Here is a 19,127-nt window from a genome sequence, read left to right as displayed (position 1 = left end):
TATAGGTTAGGTTATTTTACCTGTTCCTGAACCTCTTATAAATTGTATTATACAGTACAGTATGTACTACTGTATCTGTAGCTTCTTTTGCTCAACATAATGCCTTTGAGATTCTTCTGGGTTGTTGCACATACTAGAGGTTTGACTTTTTTTGTTTCTAAGTGTCGTCTATTGTATGTGTATCTAAATTACCAATAATATGTCAATTTATTTATCTATTCTGTTGGACATTTGGGTTTTTTCGGGTGTTTGTATATTATGAATAAAGTTGCTATGAACATTCATGTTTATGCCTTTTGGTGGACCTAAGCACTTAATTCCTTCAGTATACATGTAGTAGTGGAATTGCTGGGCCATGCGCATTTAACCTTACTGGACACAAGAAGCAGTTTTTCAAAGTGGCTAAATCAATTTTCACTCCCACACAACTTCTAAGTCAGTTGATCCACATTCTCCCTGACACTTGATACTGGGAGTCTTTTTTAATTCTAGTCCTTCTGGTGGATGTGTAATGATATCTCAGTTTAGTTTTAATTTGCATTTCCTTCATGAGCAATGATGTTCAGCACCTTTTCATATGCTTACTGCTAATTGGATTACCCTTTAGTGAAATACTTTTTCAGATCTTTTACTTATGTTATTAATTGAGTTGTCCTTTTATTATTGATTTATAGGAGTTTACATATATTCTAGATATGCGTCTTCTGTCAAATATATGTATTGCAAATATCTTCTCTTAGTCTGGCTTGTCTGTTTGCTTTCTTAATGAGGTATTTTGATGAACAGCGGTTGTAATTTTGGTCAGGTTTAATTTATCATATTTTTTAATGATTAGTGCTTTTGTGTCCACTTTAAGAAACCGCAACTACCCCAAGATCATGAAGATATTCTTCTCTGTTTCATTATGAGTTTTTATTGTTTTATCTTATACATTTAGGTGTATGATCCATTTTGACTGATGTAAAGTAAGAGGCAGATTATTTTCTTACACAGATTTCCAATTTCTTCATCACCATGTATTGAAAAGACTATTTTCCCCCACTTTTGACCCCCAAAATTGACCATATATGTATTTATCTATTCTGGACTTTCTATTCCGATCCATTGGTCTGTGTCCATGCTTATACCAGTACCACACCGTCTCGAGTCTTGAAATCTAATAGTAAGTGTACCCCAATTGTTGCTTTTCATCAAGTGTGTCTTGCCTCTTCTAAGTCCTTTGTATCTCTCTATAAATTTTAAAATAACCTTGCCAATGTTTACATACTTCTCTAAAACACATAGAGATTTGGATTAAGTGTACATTAAATATTCGATTAAATTGGAGAGAATGGCTGTCTTCTCATCCATGAACATGGAATATCTCTCCATTTATATAATTCTTTAATTTTTCTCAGCAAAATTTTGTGGTTTTCACATATTTTTTCTTTCATGTATCTTATTAGATCTGCTCTTAGGTATTTGATATTTTAAATTCTATTGTAAATGGTATTGTTTTTAAATGTTATTTTCTGTTTGTTAACTTTTCGTAATACACTCATGATCTTTTATAACGTTTGTACTTCTTATAGATATGTTTTTCAATCCTAATGTTGGTTATTAGTACCTTGTATTTTCTTGATTAGTCTTCTTAGGAGTTTATTAATATTGTATCTTTTCAAAGAAACAAATTTTGGCTCTGTTGATCCTCTCTGCTGTAAATTTGTTTTCTATTTTTGTTCATGTCTACCCTTACCTTTGTTATTTTCATTCATTTTCTCCCTTTGAATTAGTTCACTGTTCTTTTACTAATATCTTGAGATGGATGCTTAGCTAATTTATTTTCTGTCTTTTCTAATATGTAAAACTAAAGCCATAAATGTATCTCCATTTACAACTTTATCTCACTACTTTTTATATGTAGTTTTTCCATTCGCATTCTTTTTTATATAAAATCTTTGTCTTTTTCATGAATGGAGGATCTTTTCTGTTCCTATATATTAGTTAAATTGTTTAGAAAAACATGTTTTCGTAGGCTCTTTTTATTCTATTTCTTCCAAATTCATTCTGTTTTTTCTTCCTTTATTCTTTCCTTATTTTCTTCCTTATTTGTTTCTTCCCTGTCTGTCAGTCTGGTCTCCGTCTTTCATATTGGAGACTTTCCTCCAATGTCTGGTGATGCTTGGCATTCTCTTCTTAGTTAAGAGTGAGGCTAAAGAAAATCTGTGTACACGAGAGAGGGCCTTGGCAACTGGGTAGCATTGCTGTGTGCTAATAGAATGACCCACAGATGCCTCTCTCTACATGGGACTGTTCACATTCTCCAGAGTCAGACCCTTCAAGCTGTTCTATAGAAAGATAGTCCCAGCTGCCACGCTGCTGGCCATTTGGGAATTGGGAAGTGGAGGTCTCATGATCCAAATGCAGACTTTCTCTTCAACTTCTTATTTGCAGTCTGGCTCCTCATTCTGCCTTCTGTTGTGCCTGATGCCCCTAAGCCCAGAGCTCCTTGTTCTAATTGTTCTAGATGATAAGCTCCTCCTTCTTGAGAAAATGGGAAAATAGAACACTTGGCTGCAGGGTGAGGCAGTCAGAAAATCTAACTGCTCCTGATAAAGAACTTCAACACATTCCTCTGTGTTTGGCCCCTCAGCTCACCCACCTTCTCTGTAGTGCCTGGTGCCTCCTGAGGCCCTCCTGGCTTCATGGAGGCAATTGGCTTCTTCTTAGCACCACCTCCCTCCTCTGCTCTGGAAGGTCAGTTATGTCCTCCCACCTCCTGGCACCTGCACACATTGTGGGGCAGGTTTATGAATGTCTTCAAGTTTCACTAAAGATTTCAGTTTCTCCTTCACCTTGTCATTTCTGGGGGACCTCCAATAGAAGTAAGCAGAAATATCTTTATGTCACCATCATGAAAGCAATTTTTTCCCCAAATAATTCATAGTCTACCCCTTTGCTCCCCTGGTAATGTTTCCCTGAGACCACACAACTAAAGTTCTCAGCTTCTCTTTCTAACAGTGCCCACCATGGCTCTGCTACTCTCCCTTAACATAGCTGCCACTTAGACAGTGTCCACTGACCTCCTATTGGGACAAATAAGACTCCAACTCCCTCACATCAATCCTCTCCTCTTCCCTCATCTTCCTAAGGCTTTTACATCACTTTTCAAAGCTCCCTACTGGTGGGTTCACTTTATGATATTAGCACATTTATATCATTCTTCAGCACCTGTATAAAGTGCAATTGGCTTCATGTGATAAGATGAGGCTATGCCCCCTCCTCTGTTTTCTCTCAGCTCTTGCTTTCCTCTATCTCCCAGCTTCTGACATTCATCGTTTCACTTTAGTATTGCCAAGAACATCTTACACAAGGTTTTAAATCAATGCAGCAGAGATTCCCCTGCTCTGATCCCCACACTTTGCCCCCAGGTAGATTCTTTAAGGGGGCCATTTTCCCAAGCGTGTGGCCTCTCATGGGGAATGGGAGAGTCCAACCCTCCTATGAGGCAAGGGAAGCTGAGGGTCTTTCTCCCCTTTCTAGAGCAAACCACTTGTTTGCAACTTTCTCCATTTCCCATGGCTGGGGACCCTGTGTGCAGGTTTCTGAGGACCCTGAAGCCCTTGACGAATTCTTTGCAGGCAGACTTGACTGCAGCTGCCTTGATGGGCTGGGTGCCAGGCTGAGGCCCACCAGCCAGCCTCTGGCTCATTCTTTACCACTTTCTCTCCAGATCCCCTTCTTGGGAGCTGGGATTAAGATCCATGAGAAAAGGGTGTCGGATAACCTGCGACCCTTCCATGACCGGATGGAGGAATGTTTCAAGAACCTGAAAATGAAGGTGGAGAAGGAGTACGGTGTCCGAGAGATGGTATGGGTGGTTCCTATGGCTTGGAGGGGTGGGATTGGGCAGGGTGGGGTAGGGAAGGATGCTGGAGGCTGAAGTTGGAAGGGACCCAGCAAAGGAAGCTGCTTCCAAAGAAGATGGTGATGGCCAGCATTGCTGGATCCCATCCAGGGGAACCCTGCTAGAAACTTGGTCCAGCAAAAATAACCCCAGACAAACTCCAGTTACAACTGGATTGTGCAGATACCAACTTCTCAAGGGACTGTGTAATAATAATGAAAGCTACATTGATGCAGCATCTACTATATGCCTGGCCTGATTCAAGCACTTGACATCTACTAGGTCATTTAATCCTCACCACAAGCCTGAGCGGCAGGAATGATTTTTAACCGCTTGTATTTCTTCTGAGGTTCAGAAGGTCAGGTAACTTGCCAAAGGCTATGTGGCAAATGAGTGTGCGGCAGAATTTACATCTGGCTGTGTTAGTTCAAGGCCAGTAGTTTTGGCCACTGAGCTCCTTGGCCTAAAGAGACCATGAGCCTGGTGCTTACAGGGTGCTTCTTCATCCTTTTCCTTATTAACTGGTGTTATGAAATGTCAAGGCCATGCAATTCCTTTAAAACCATCTGGTCCAGCCTTCCCATTTTACAGATGGTAAAACTGAGACCTGGAGAAGAACAGTGAGTTACTGGAAGAGCCTAGAGGCACACTCAGGTCTCTGATTCAAAGATGTTTTTCCGTGAGACAGATTGTCACTTTCAATACTCCCTACATGAAGTCCCTGCAATGCAATTCTGATGCTGACTCCCTGGAGTTAGATCACATTTCACAGGTTAGAAGCACAGTCTTAGACGCTTCCCACTTCAAACACCAACCATAAGCTTCAGGGACCCAGGCCACCCACACTTCTGCCTAACTGGTTACAAATTGGGGGATTCCCACTACCCTATCAGGTTTCACAATTCACTAGAATAATTCACAGAACTCAGGAAAGCATGATATTACAACTTTGGTTTATGATACAAATCAAGACCAGCCAGATAAAGAGACACAGAGTGAGGTCCAGGAGGGTCCCAAACATGAAGTTTTCATGTATTCCAGATGCGTCCCCCTTCTGGAACACTGATGTATGATTACCAGCCAGAGAAGTTCACTGGCGCCTAATGTCCAGAGTTTTTATTGGAGTTTCATTATGCAGTCATGATAGATTGAACCATTGGCCATGGGATGGAAATCAGTCTCTGGGCCTGTCCACTCCCTGGAGGTTGAGCTGGTATTACATGGCTCAAAGTCCCAGCCCTATAATCATAGAGCTGGTCTTTCTGGCCATCGGGAGCCATCTTATTAGCATAAAATCAAGTATGGTCAAGGGGGCCACCATGAATAATAACAAAGATACTCCTATCACATAGGAAATGCCAAAGATTTAGATATTGCCTTCCAGGAACCAGGAGTAAAGGTCAGCTACATTCTTTATTCTACAAGAACCCCTAGCCTCAGCCAGCCAGGAACTTTTGCGTTGATGCTTCACTCAGCCCCACAACTCTGCCCTGCCCAGGTGGAGGGAGAAGGTGACAGGAAGGTTGGGACCACCTTCCCCAGGCTACAGCTGCTAACCACCCTGTTCTCCCACCACAGCCTGACTTTGACGACAGGAGAGTGGGCCGCCCCAGGTCTATGCTGCGCTCATACAGACAGATGTCCATCATCTCTCTGACTTCCATGAATTCTGACTGCAGCACCCCCAGCAAGGCCACCTCAGAGAGGTCAGTCCCTGCACCCCAGGGAGTCCCCCGCACCCCTGCCTCCCTGGCTCAATCTCTTCTCCTTCTCTCTCTTCACCAGCAACATCCCTTCTACCTTCCCCTTCCTCCTTTCAGTTTAAAAGCCTTTTCCCATCTGGAGCCTCACAACTACCCTAGGAGGCTCACGGTTAGTATCATTTGTAGGGGATTATCAGAGGCTCAGAGAGGCAAGGCAGCTTTCCTGAGGCCCAGCAGGACTCACCTGCAGCCCCCAGGCTTCTAGTCCAGTGATCTCTGTCAGCCAGCCAGAGCTCCTCACCAAGCCTGCATCCTTCTGGAATATTGTCACCTCTTACCAGGATCTGTTCCCTTTCAAGGAAGCTCCTCCCAATCACAATGGGATGTCCCTGTTGCAGAGCTCCTCCCCCTGCACCACCGACCCACCCCTCTGTCGGGGGTCTTCCCTCCTGTGCCCCCTTCCACCTTCCTGGAGCCCTCTGGCCATCATTGCTGGACCCTCCAGAAACCTCCCAGCGGGCCTCAGAGGCTACTCTTGCCCAGAGGGAAAAGGATGGAAATGTCTTCTGTGTTTCACAATTCTAGGGGCCACCATTCACCCTGCCCAACTCATCTGTTCTAATCATAGACACTATGAGCTACCCAGCACTTACCATATGCCAAGAATGTGCCAGGGGTTCCTCCGACCTCATCTCATGGCCACTCTGCAAGGTCTCTGCGAAGACCCCCATCTACTGAAAAGGAAATGATGGTTGGGAGAGGTTGAGTGATTTACCCAAAGTTATTCATTCAGCTAAGAACTGGCCGGGCCTGGATTTGAATCCGCATTCATGCTTTCAGCCAGTCTTCTCTCCTCACCACCAGTTTCTTTGCTATGGCTCACTTCTTTCAATTTCATTTTACCATGAATAAAATAAAGTGAACTTTACTCATTACATTTAAGTGTTTGTGGATTGAGCAATTTGCTCCCCAAATCCTCTGTCAGATTTGCTGATCTACTCCAGACCCTGTAGTGGCAGCTGAGGCAGCCCAAAGGTCCCCTTCAGCTTCCTGGGTCCTTGCAAGGCAGTTCCACTGAAGCTCTAACTGCAGTTTCTATTGCTGCCCCTCTGGCCTTTCAGCTTTGACCTGGAATTAGCACCACCCAAGACTCCGAGAGTGGAGCAGGAGGAGCCGATCTCCCCGGGGAGCACCCTGCCTGAGGTCAAGCTGCGGAGGTCCAAGAAGAGGACGAAGAGAAGCAGTGTAGTGTTTGCGGACGAGAAAGCAGCTGCCGAGTCGGACCTGAAGCGGGTGAGCAGCTGAGGCAGGTTGCCTCTCCAGTGCTGTTAGCAAATCTCCACTGCATGCTGGGCACAAAACCCAGGGCTTCCAGATATGGGATCTCTGAGGCCCACTTCTGCGGTGCTATGGGTATTGCAGAGGCGGCACCTGAGGAGCTGAGAGGTGAAGTGTTTACTGCTTAGGCAGCTGGGGTGGCTGGGACATGACAGAGCTGGGAGTTGAACCCTGACCTTTGCACTTCAGAGCCTGTGTGTATCCTTTCCACCATCACACAGGGCTTTTCCAGGCGGGGGAGAAGCCACCTGTTCTCCCACCAAAGGGGAGAGCAACCCACTTGGTATTGGGCTAGGTGTTTCTATAGCCCCCAGCCCCAGGCCTGTTCTAACCACTGACATCTCAGACCCCTGCAAGCCCCTCCTGTGAGCCAGGAGTCCGGGTGGGGATGCAGAGATGAAATCTCACTGTCCTGGCTTTGAGAGTTTTGGTCTTATAAACTAATAACTATTTAAAAATGAGACTTGGTGTCAGACAGCCCTCTTAGTTTCCCCCTGGAAAAGAGGTTTGTTGAAAGCTTTCTGGGAGCCTGGGAGGGGGAGACAGATTAACTGCCCTGGCAAGGGAGGGGTGCCAGATCAAAGAGCAAGGGGCCAACCAAAATACCTTGGTGAAGAAAGGGCCCTCTAGAAACTTCTGAGTGGGCCTCACAGGCTACTCTTGCCTGGATGGATAAGAATGGAAATATCTTCTGTGTTTCTCAATTCTAGGGGACACCATTCACGTGATAGTCTAAATGAATGCCACCCCCTACACCCCGTAGTTGTGTAGTGTGCAACCTGTGAAACCATACATGGCAGACTGGCATGGAATGCTATAAAACAGAATAAATGAACTAGGAGCCAGCTTCATAGAAACCATGCCACGCCCTCATCCCTGATCTTTCAGGGCCCAGATCTGCCTCATGCTAAGCCTCTCTCTCTTTTGTGTGTGTGTGTGTGTGTGTGTGTGTATTTGTGTGTGTGTGTGGTGTATTCCTACAGCTTTCCAGGAAGCATGAGTTCATGAGTGACACCAACCTCTCGGAGCATGCAGCCATCCCCCTCAAGGCGTCTGTCCTCTCTCAAATGAGCTTTGCCAGCCAGTCCATGCCTACCATCCCAGGTATGCCCCCTGCTGCCACCAGCATGAAGGACTAGAGATAGTGCAGACCACCAGCCTTGTGGGTGGAGGATGGATGGGAACTGTGTCTACACAACAAAGTGGGCCAGGCATCCTGGAGTTAGAGGCTGTACTCACAGCCCCCCACCCTCTAATCTCTCCCCACACCCACCACTTCCTAGTAGTGACACCATCCCAGCAAGCTCCAGCAGGGACAGGGGAGAGGCCTGCTGTCTCTTGGGCCCTCAGAATTCACTGGGTATCCATTTGTCACACTAGGTGGCCCCTTGTTCTCAGTTAGCCAGGCCTCCCCAGGGGCCAGAAGTGTGCCCTTGGTATGTCCCTAAGACCTATGGCTTCTTTATGGACCCGGAAGACTCTTTCTGGCTTCACAAAAATGGCCACCACATCTTATAGCTGCAGAGTGTTGAGTGCATAGATGCTCCCTATCTGCCATCCTCGTCACGCACTGTCCAGTGAGGAGGTTAGAGCACAGCTGATGGTCCTAACTCACAGAAGAGAATCTGAGGCCCTAACAGGGGACATGACAGGGGATATGGCATGCCTGAGAGCACTCCATCTGGCATGCAGAAGTCCTTGGCATTTGCTGCTATGTGCCTGGCTCTGTGTGGTAAGGGCCAGGTCAGAAGGGAAGAAGACAGGGCCAGTGCTGCCCTGTGGAACTCAGCAGGCCGATCATGGTGAAGACGCTTGCTGGTTCCTGAATGTTTGGGGTGCCAGGCCCTGCACCAACCGTTACTCCTTCATTATTTCATTTACACCACTGCACGTACCCAGGTGCATGTCATCCACCCCATTGTATGGATGAGGAAACTGGGGCACCGAGAACATCAGTCTCTTGCCTATCACCAGCCAGCAAATGGCAGAGGCTGAGTTCGGACCCAGGCCCTCTTCCCTGGAACCAGGCACCTGCCCACTGCCCTGCCACCCCACCCAGGATAGCCTAAACACGGCTGCAATATTTGGCCCAAGCCATTTCACTGGTATCTTCTCCACAGGTCTCACGACACCCAGGTGGTCTGGGCTCTTTCTCCCATTTGGCCAATGTCAAAAGCAGCAGTCAGAGAGTAACTAATTTTTCACATCTCTATGACTCCAAACTGGGGCTGTAACCACTAGGCCATCTGGCCCCTCCACCAGGTGACACGTGGGTCTGAGACTCTCTTCCCACTGTCTCCTGCAATGGGGAGAGAAATCCAGGGTATTGGTATTGGGAGCTGGAGGAAGAGTAAGCTCACACTGTCCCCTACCTTGGAGCAGAAGGCTCTGTGTTTCTTGGGGATGTCAGGGCTTTGGGGCAAGGTTTTGACCAGGAGCCAGGAGGTTGAACCCTTGTCTGTAGGGTGGGCAACCTTCACTGCAAGAGGACAGCTTCAACGCCCCCTGGCATGGCAGGAAATAGGCTTCCTGCCTCCTGCTTGGCACATACAATGTGTAATCCCTGGATGCTGGCTCTGTCTCCCAGCCCTCCCCCTGTCTACCTCCCCCAAGGCACTGCCCCTCCTCCACCCACCCACTCACGCCCTAGCTCTACTCTCCTTCCAGCCCTGACACTCTCAGTGGCAGGCATCCCTGGGTTGGACGAGGCCAACACATCCCCCCGGCTCAGCCAGACCTTCCTCCAACTCTCAGATGGTGACAAGAAGACACTCACACGGAAGAAGGTCAATCAGTTCTTCAAGACAATGGTGAGGACACTGAGGGTGGAAGGAAAGGAAGACGTTGGGAGGAAAAAGGGAAGACAGCAATACAGAGAAAAGAAAATGGGGGGTCGTGTGTGCATGTGTGTGCATATGTGGTCATTCCTAGGGAGGCCTAGTCAGGAGGCCCTGAGTTCTGGGACACTGTGCAGCAATGCCCAGAGGGCGGTTCTCCTCTGGGGCCCCAGGCAGCTCCTCTGACCAGGATTGACCCCAGCTAGGCATGTGCAGGGCCCTGGGACCTCAGAAGCAGTAAGTGGCCTGCCCTCACCTAAACTGCCCCTTAGTGCTGCAGCACTTTTCTATTCAACCTATATCACAAAATCCTACAAATTGAACATTAGTTTCTAAGCACTGATTCTGTAAAGTCCCATCTCCTATTGTTACTTGTTGGCCTTTCCTCAAGATCAAGAAGGTCCCATAACACATCTGATCCTCAAGGTAATATGAAATCGGGACTCTGCTACTACAAATATCTCAAGTGTACCATGAGCACACAAGGAGTCAGGCACTGTGCTAAGCACTTCCCAAGCATGGTGCCATTTGAGCTCCCACTCTTAGGATTTTATATGGGAGGCTCACAGAGTTTGGTAAGTGATGTGCCCAAGTCCACATGGCTAGTGAGCCTGGGCTCACTCTACTGTCTACCACTGCCTTTCTGGCCAAAGCCAAGGTCATAGCAGTTCACATTCACTGGGCTTTGGGCAGGGGTCAGTGTTGGGGCCCTTGTGATTAGGACTGGGAAGCTCCATTCTGGTGCTTAATCTGCTAATCCCATCTTGGTTTTGTGCTTGTTTATTCTCTTCTCTCAAAAGCTGGCCAGCAAATCGGCTGAAGAAGGCAAACAGATCCCAGACTCGCTGTCCACGGACCTGTGAGCTGCTGCTGACTAGGGCTGCATGGGAGAGCCAGGGAGGGGAGTTTCTGGAAGAGGAGAGCCATGGGTGGAACACCGAAGCCTCAGAGAGTGAGAGACTCTCCCCATCAGTTGTCCTCACTTAGAGGAGACAGAGGAGCCAGTCAGGTCCCAGAGCTTGAGTGCTAACAAGCCCAGCATCCCCTGGTGCTGTGATCATGGTGGATGAGGAAGCCTCAATGTAGATTCCTGAACACAAGGAACTAGCAAGAATGCCTTCTCCCAGTGTGGTCTCCCCAACATCCTAGGCACAGCTTTCATAACCCAGTTTCTTAGGGGTAAGAAACTGTTATTATTTCATTTATAAAGTCCCAGAACTTAAAGGAAAGCCTTTTAAATATTCTTTTTAATTTTATTTTAGATTAACAGTTTTGTACTTTACATTTTTTAATACAACCAACCAGTTTCTTTTCTAGCCAATCATCCTGAAGAGTTGCTGTTTCTTACTGACAATAAAAAATGTTTTCTTGGTTTGAGTAAGCCTTGTTGCCTGATTCTGTTGGCTGACTCTCCTGGGCCCAGGACTGGGCAGGAAGCTCCCTGGAAGGAAGGAAGGCCCAGGGATTGCAGTGATGTGAAGGAGCCTGGTGATGCCCTTGCCCAATGCCAAGTTTCCCCACCTCATCTATGAGAAGATTCTTCAAGAATCTCCATGACTCTGGTTCCTTAGGTGCCCAACCCTGGGCTACCAGCATGTTAAAAAAGTTGTCCTGGGCTTCCTCATGGATCTGAATAGTGGAGTGTCGTACCTCCTTTCTCCACCTTTAGAAAGAGATAGCACAACCACCCAAGCCTGGTTACTCTAGTAAAGACCAAACCTAATGCCAAAGAGTTAGGAAAAGAGGGGTCTGAGGTCCAGCAGACTCATAGTTGAGCTCTTGGATCTTGTCACTGGCTCCAAAGTGGTGGCTTTTCTTGGAGGAATTCTCAGGCTTTTCAGATGAGGCCCAAAGGAGGTGAGTAGCTTTGTCAGGCAGCAGCAAGAGAGGATGGGAGCAAAGTCCCACCTCTGGATCTGACAGCGAGCAGGGAGCTGTGCAGGGGAGGGGTCCAGAAGGAGGCTGAGGACCCATTTGAGAAGGAAATTAATACTGGGTAAGTGCATGACAGCACAGGTTTCAGAAGTAGAGCCATCTGAAAACCTTGGAGTGGATGCTCATTTACAGGCTGAGTCCCTGGGGTAGAGTAAGACAGGAGAAAGAATGATGATGGTAGCTCAAATTTCTCGAGCCCTGATGGTGTCTGGGACAGTGTTATAGACATGATAAGAATTAACTTCCTAAGTCTTGATAGCAGCCCTAGGAGGTAGATACGATTATCACCCAGATGAAGAAATGGAGGCACAGAGGCGTGAAGTGACCCAAGACCACACACTTAGTAACGAATGGCTGGGATCCAAACCCAGACAGCTGGGTGGGGAGCCTGACTCTTAGGCACTACCCTACATTGTCTCTGGGACGCCTTAGTGCACAGAATATCCTGAGTCTTGGTAGCCTTTATGCACCCCAGCCTGTCCCTGGTGGCCTCTATGTCCCTGCTGCAAGCCCCATTTGAAGATGTGTTGCCTAGTTCAGCTTCTAGTTTCCTCAACAGGCTTTCCCAGAGCTTGAGTGCTAACAAGCCCAGCATCCTGTTTTGATGATTGCTGGGGTTTGGTCTACACCGAACACCTTTGGGTTGCCTAAGGTCAGTAGGCAGCACCCCGAGGATTGGATTCTGTTACAAGCTTGGGCTTCTCATGCCTGCTTTTTCTCTCGTTATGAACTGATAAAATCCTAGTGTTTAGCCTTGACATGTAAGCCCTTCCAAATACCAGTGGGCAGTGGGGGCCAGGGATGAGGGGGCAAATCTCAACAAGGAAAAGGTTCTCCCTTTTCCCACAACTACAGAAAAACAGGTATGATCCTGTGCCTTGAAACTGTAGATGTTACCCTCACTCAGGAGTACTGAAAGACACCCATACTCAGAGGTTGTTGCTACGTCGTCCTGGGAAAGTAAGCTTTAACCTCTGAAAATTCTGTAACTGATCGATCTCCTCACTTAATACTGTGTGGCCCTGGCAATAATATTTCTGAGTTCCATTTTCTGAAGATTATCAATATCTATGAGTTTTCTTATTAAATCTGAACGGGACCATTGGCACTTCCCTGTTTTCCCACGTAAATGGAGCAAGACTTAGTTAAACCCATAAACAGGGTTTGAAAGTCAAATCTCATTTCAGTTAAGACTGTCATCAGGTTGACAGCCCACTTAATCCTTTGCCAGAAAAATTTTAGATGCTCCCATTACATGGCAGGAACAACAATGCCAGTAGTAATAACAATAACAAACAACAATAATAATACAGCTGCCACTTACCAGGCACTTACTCTATATGTCATTTCCTTAAATCCTCACACCAATCCTATGAGCTAGACACTAAGGTCCCAGCCACACTGATGTGAAACTCAATTCCAAGGTTGAGGAGTTTGTGATGTGGCCTTGTCACCTGCTAGTAAGAGACACAGCCATCTCTGTCCACATCAAGCCTCGTGATCTTAATCCACACATTCACTCTCTACCTGGGACCTCAGCTCAATGTCAGACTCTATTTCACAGTCCGTGATTGTTTGTAAGTCTTCACCTACAATGCCAATTGATGGCACCTGGGAAAAATGAAGGTGGGGTTAGGCATTTGGCATAGCCCTCCTGTTACCACCGATGTTCCCTCATTGTATACAAGTTCTGTCCAAAACAAGCTAGTAGTCTCAAGAAAGGGTGTATGCCTCAGAATTTCCAGAAGGAGGTAGCATTGGATGGGGTGGGAGGAAGGATCTCTTTATACGTCTTCCTTTCTTGATGTTGTTTTCTGAGACCCTTAAAGACTACTTCATCCAATGCTCTCATTTTACATAGTTAGGTGATCTCTCCAGTGGCTGTGATCAGCAGGACCCAATCTGGAATCCAGGTATTCATCCAGGTAATCTCCCATCAGTGGAACTTTCTCACCTTTAAGCACCCAGTGACCCTTGTTCTCTGTCTTCAAGACAGGGTTGATATCTGCCATTCATACTTTAGTTTGATCTAGAGCACTAAGTTCCCTTCCTTTCCTTAAGGGAAGGGTATTTTTAGCCTTTATTGCTAAGCATGGAGTAGAAGTGTTCCTTCTTTCTTCTAGGCTTTCAGGCTTATGTCAGCAAATAGAAGAGAAATTGAGGGAAACAAATGGCCTTCCCAGCATCCAAAATCAGGGTGGGCTCTGCTTTCCAGACATGCTAAACTGTAACACATCTGTTTGCCTCTCCTGGCTGAATCCTGGGTGCCTCTGCCTCCCTGCCATAGCTTCAGTTCCCTAGGAAACAGGCAATGATTGAATGCTATGCTCTTTTGGGGCTGTGCAGTCTTAGCGTGAAGGAAAGAGGGAAAAGGGATTAGAAGCAATAGAAGCTGAGGTATTAACTCTACTTGTGTCTGGTTCACACTAAGCCACAGAGACTCAACTTGTCAGGCAGCATTGAGCAGGATATCTTTGGGCAGGGTATAATAGAGAAATCAAACCCCAGAAGAGTCTGTAGAGAGGAGGAAGAAGGCTGGGTTTGGTGCCTCACGCCTGTAATCCCAGCACTTAGGGAGGCCAAGGCGGGTGGATCATGAGGTCAAGAGATCAAGACCATCCTGGCCAACATGGTGAAACACTGTCTCTACTAAAAGTTCAAAAATTAGCTGGGTGTGGTGGCACACACCTGTAGTCCCAGCTACTTTGGAGGCTGAGGCAGGAGAATCACTTGAACCTGGGAGATGGAGGTTGCAGTGAACCAAGATCATGCCACTGCACTCCACTCTGGCAACAGGGTGAGAGACTCTGTCTAAAAAAAAAGGAGAAAGAAAAGGGAATGTATTTGCCCAACTTGCCACTGTCTCAGTCTCCTGTTTCTAGTGGTAAGTTCCCCCTATTGGGTGTGGTAAAACCCTTCATGGTTTTACCTGTGGATTGCATCATCTAGCCCTTTCAGTAGCTGCTTGGGAAGCTATATCCCATGCCCCACAAAGTGGCACTCCATACAAGGGCAGAATTTGTATAAGAAACCAGCAACTCAGGGAATAAAACAGTAGTCTGGGCTCTGTTGCAGCAAGGAAAGGGAAGACCAAGCCTTTCTGGACAAGCAACTGGTGGACCCCAGGTGGGAGGACCATGTGGACCCATGTTGGCTGCAGTGGCTACTGAGGTAGAGCAGACAGCTGGCGGCCCAGAAAACCATGGCCTCTGAAGGAGCCAAGAAGGCATATGAGATTGTCTGAGACATTCAGACCCTCACATGCCCCTTCTGTTATCTCCTGTTCCTATTATAACTTATGAATCTTGTGTGTGTGTGTGTGTGTGTGTGTGTGTGTGTGTGTGTGTGTGTGTGTGTAAGATGTACTTTCTCCTTTCCTACAAAAAGATGAACAAATCCATGTGCTTTCTCCTTTCCTAAGAGGGGATGTCCAAGTCCATGTGCTTTTTCCTGTCCTAGGAGGGATGTCCAAGACCATGTGCTTTCTTTCCCATTAAGAGATGTCCAAATTCATGTGCTTTCGCCTTTCCCAAGAAGGGATGTACCAGTCCAATCAGTCACAGAGTCCATTTCAAGGTGGCATTCAGGTATGATCTCCCACACAACCTACAGCAAGAAGATTTGTGAAAGAAGCCACGAGAGCTGCTGTAGCTGGACCAAGACTGTGACAGATACTCATCATTTCCTTCCTCCACCACCCAGTTAAGTGTCTCTGACCCACAGCTCACACTTCATCTGGACTGGGTTGCCTGCCTGCTGGAGTGCTTAGACCTCTTATCCCCAAAGGGTCTGAGTTTTTAATTGATCCACCCTTCTTGGTTTGTGGTTGTTGTAATTACCTAGTGACCATTACCAGTGGGCATTAAGTGTACTAAGGAAGGGCCCAGTGATCCCCTTGGTTCCAGACATGCTCCTCTCTGCCCCTGTTGAATCATAACATCTGAGGTCCTCCTGTAATCAGGGTCAGTTGCTGGTCCATGAGCATGATAAGCCAAAGTGGCCAAGTGGTAGTCACAATTCCAGTTCAATGGGGGCTTCACTCTGTCCCTACCTTGTGACCATGTTATGGGTTGATTTGTGTCCTTCCAAAATTCACATGTTGAAATAATAACCCCCAAAACCTTAAGATGTGACCTTATTTGAAGACAGTGTCTTTAAACAGGTAATAAAGTTAAAACAAAAAAAGTAAGATGCAACAGCTTGTTTTTTATATTAAAGGTGATATCCCAGCATGCCCTGACAACTGGAGCCCAAAAATTGGTAACAGTCATATTGGTGACATATATCAGGCCCCTAAATCACTCAGGTTTATCAACCCACCCTTGTAGCATGTATGTGTCTTGGTGGGGAATCTAGGGTGCCTGACATTCCCTGATCACCAAGCCAATGAACATGATGTTATGCATGTAGCGGAACAGTGTGATGTTTCTGGGAATATCACTATAAGCATGGTCCCTGTGGACTATCTTAGGACAGAAAAAAGGAGAGTTGACATAGCACCGAGACTACACAGTGTAGATATCCTGTTGTCCTGCCATAGCAAAGCAACCTGCTTTTCATGTTCCTTTCATATGGATGCTAAGAAGAAAGCATTCATGAAACGAATAACCACATCCAAAGGAGCAGAGGCTGTACAGACCAGTTCCTGTAAAGATACCAAAGCCCACATAGCATCTAGTGATATTGATGGTAGTTCACTATCATCTGCCAAGATTTGATTCATATTTAGAGGACAGACAGGTGAATAGAATGGGAATATTATAGAGGCCACTGCCCCTACATTCTTCAAGTCTTCAACAGCTGTGTTTATCTCTGCAATTCTTCTGTCTGATCTTGATAAAAAAGGTAGTTTCTGGGGCTTCCACTCAGACCTTCCTACTGTAATGGGTCTAACTATCCAGGTCAACAAACAGATGCAAATGTGAGTATGTTCTACATTCAGGAATCAGGCCAAGACCCCTATCACTCGGTCTCCAATGGTCCACACTCCAACCAGAGGACCATCACAGAGTTTTACATCCCCTGATATTGGTGTTCATTCAGATCTCATATCTACTCGTCTTTGAGGGATCCAGATATTTCCTTTTCCCTGGTTCACAGTTACCCTGGAAATAGCCATAAGTCCCTTTGGGAAAATTTAGAGAACTATTTCCCAAAGATACTCATGAGTACATTGCAGGGTTTTGTCTTAAAGAATCAGCCTCCCCTTCAGTCAATGGGCCTTGGTGTAGATCTGAAAGCTGAGTGAGGGGTCACAATTTTCCATAACCATGGCTGATGTTCTGATTATGTAAACGAAGCAACAATATACATAGCTGCTCAATATACATAGCTATTTGGCCTCTGGGATACCATAACCTACAGTGGTCAGTGTCATAGATCCCTATGTGTTAAGGCACCCTGATTGTCTCTTGCCCTGTTGCTCCTTGTGATAATTACCTCTACCTAGGACCTGAAAGTCAGGTGTAGGTACCTGCCTCTCCTAAACTAGAAGTCCATCATCCCCACTGACATGAGGGAGCCCAGTTCCATGCCGGCATCTCCTGCCATTAACATTGACCTAGAGAGGACGGCCACTCCCATGCTTGGTGTCTCTATTTGTTTCCTCTGGCTGCTATAGCAAATAATAAACAAAAACTCAAACAAACAAAAAGCTTCAGGTGTTTTAAACAACAGAAATGTGTCCCTTCACAGTTCCAGAGGCTGGAAGTCTGAAATCCAGGTGTCAGCAGGGCCGTGCTCCCTCTGAAGGCTCCAGGGAAGAATCTTCCCTTGCCTCCTCCTGGCTCCTGGCAGCCAGCGATGCCTGGTGTTCCTTGGCTTGTAGCAGCATCACTCCAATTTCTGTATCTAACTTCACTTGGCCACCTTCTCTCCATGTGTGCCTGTGTCTCATGTCTCTGTTTCTAATTCTTCCTGTTCTTATAAGGACAGCAGTCATTGGATTTAGGGACCACCCTAATTCAGGATAGCCTCATTTTAACTTGATTACCCCTGTGAAGACCCTATTTCCAAGTAACATCACATTCCCAGGTTACCCAGAGTTAGGACTTCAACATATATTCTTGGGTACACAATTCAACCCACAATGTAGGTACCCTTCACTTTTTGTCCTAAATGGAAAAAAAAAAAAAAAAAAGTGTGTGTACACACATACACACACACACACACACATATCCTTTAGGCTTTTCCAGGGAACACAATCGCAAGTCGGACATAATAAATTTCTTCTAAAATACCCACTCTGCTGAGCTGCCCAATCCCTTCTGAACTAACAGTGTTGAATAAACCAAGTTCTGGTGTGTCTACTCCATTCACCCTCAGTCTCAGCTTCAAGGAACTCTCTCAGAAAACTATCAAAACCAGCACTGGGCATCTGCCCTAACATTGAATCCCAAGCCAGGAACAAGTGCCCCATGCTAATGAATTCTCTATCTGATCTTATTTCTGAAAACTTCCTAAGCCTTAGCACCCTCAGATCCACTCCCATGCCTGTTCCCAGTGCCACCAGACAGATCCTGCAATTCCGTGTAAGCTATATATTCCCAAGGCAGGAGACACAGCTTGCCTCCCAGGCTGTGCTCCCCTCTCAGACCTGATTCTGGTTCCTGGGTGGAGGCAGTAAGGGGCGGTGGAGCCAGTTCTCCAGAGGAACAAGCATCCACTTGCAGGGCATGTGTTTCAAGCAAGAGCTCCAAGAAAGGGGAGACCATTCCCTTCTGATAAGAGAGAAGGGCCTGCTTCTGCCAGGCAGGACGTTTGGGGGATTCAAAATGTTCAGGCTCACTGGCCTGAAGGTTTCTACATCAGATCTTTGGCTGCAGTTTTCCTGAGGGCCCTGACTTTACTACAGGAGGCTGTTGAGGCTTTGCATTCGTGTCTTTGCAAGTCTTTCACCCTTTTAACCAGTCTCTAACCCAATTTCAGCAGTCTGCTCTGCAACTGCGTGAGATGAGGTCTCTAAAATATTTCAAACCAGCTGTGATGGGCACCATAATAACCCCTCAGTGATGTCTGTATCCTAACCCCTGGAGCCTGTGAATATGTTAGGTTACCTGACAAAAGAGAATTAAGGTTGCAGATGGAATTAAGGTTTGCTGATCAGCTGAGTTTAAGATCGTGGCGATTACACAGGATTATCCAGATTGGTCCAGCATAAGGACAAGGGTCTTTAAAAGTGGAAAGAGGAGGCAGCAGAGGAAAGTCAGAGGATGCCATGTGAGAGGAAGTCACTGCCTGCTGCTGGCTTTGAAGATGGAAGAAGAGGTCATGAGTCCAAGGATGCAGGAAGCCTCTAGAGGCTGGGAAAAGCAAGGAAACAGATTCAGCTCTAGAAAGGAACGTAGCTCTGCTAACACTTCCTTTTTAACCAAGTGGGATCTATGTCAGACTTCTGGTCTGCAGACTTAAGATAATGAATTTGTGTTG

General features: G+C 46.5%; 1 protein-coding gene across 2 annotated transcripts in view; it reads left to right on the top strand.

Moving 5' to 3' along the window:
* Positions 1-11,141, top strand: part of DOCK2 (dedicator of cytokinesis 2) — a 447,672-nt gene extending 436,531 nt beyond the window's left edge. For both annotated transcript variants that reach the window (XM_030926872.1, XM_030926873.1), the window contains 6 exons: positions 3,713-3,850; positions 5,465-5,592; positions 6,711-6,882; positions 7,911-8,031; positions 9,595-9,737; positions 10,565-11,141. In XM_030926872.1, the coding sequence (XP_030782732.1) occupies positions 3,713-3,850; positions 5,465-5,592; positions 6,711-6,882; positions 7,911-8,031; positions 9,595-9,737; positions 10,565-10,627 (765 nt within the window). In that variant the 3' untranslated portion in view covers positions 10,628-11,141. The remainder of the gene's footprint in view (positions 1-3,712; positions 3,851-5,464; positions 5,593-6,710; positions 6,883-7,910; positions 8,032-9,594; positions 9,738-10,564) is intronic.
* The last annotated feature ends 7,986 nt before the right edge of the window (positions 11,142-19,127 follow it).

This window comes from Rhinopithecus roxellana, chromosome 3 (genome assembly GCF_007565055.1).
Source record: "Rhinopithecus roxellana isolate Shanxi Qingling chromosome 3, ASM756505v1, whole genome shotgun sequence".
Lineage (NCBI taxonomy): Eukaryota > Metazoa > Chordata > Mammalia > Primates > Cercopithecidae > Rhinopithecus > Rhinopithecus roxellana.
Note: the sequence above shows the minus strand (reverse complement) of the source record. Positions and strands in the feature narration are given on the sequence as shown.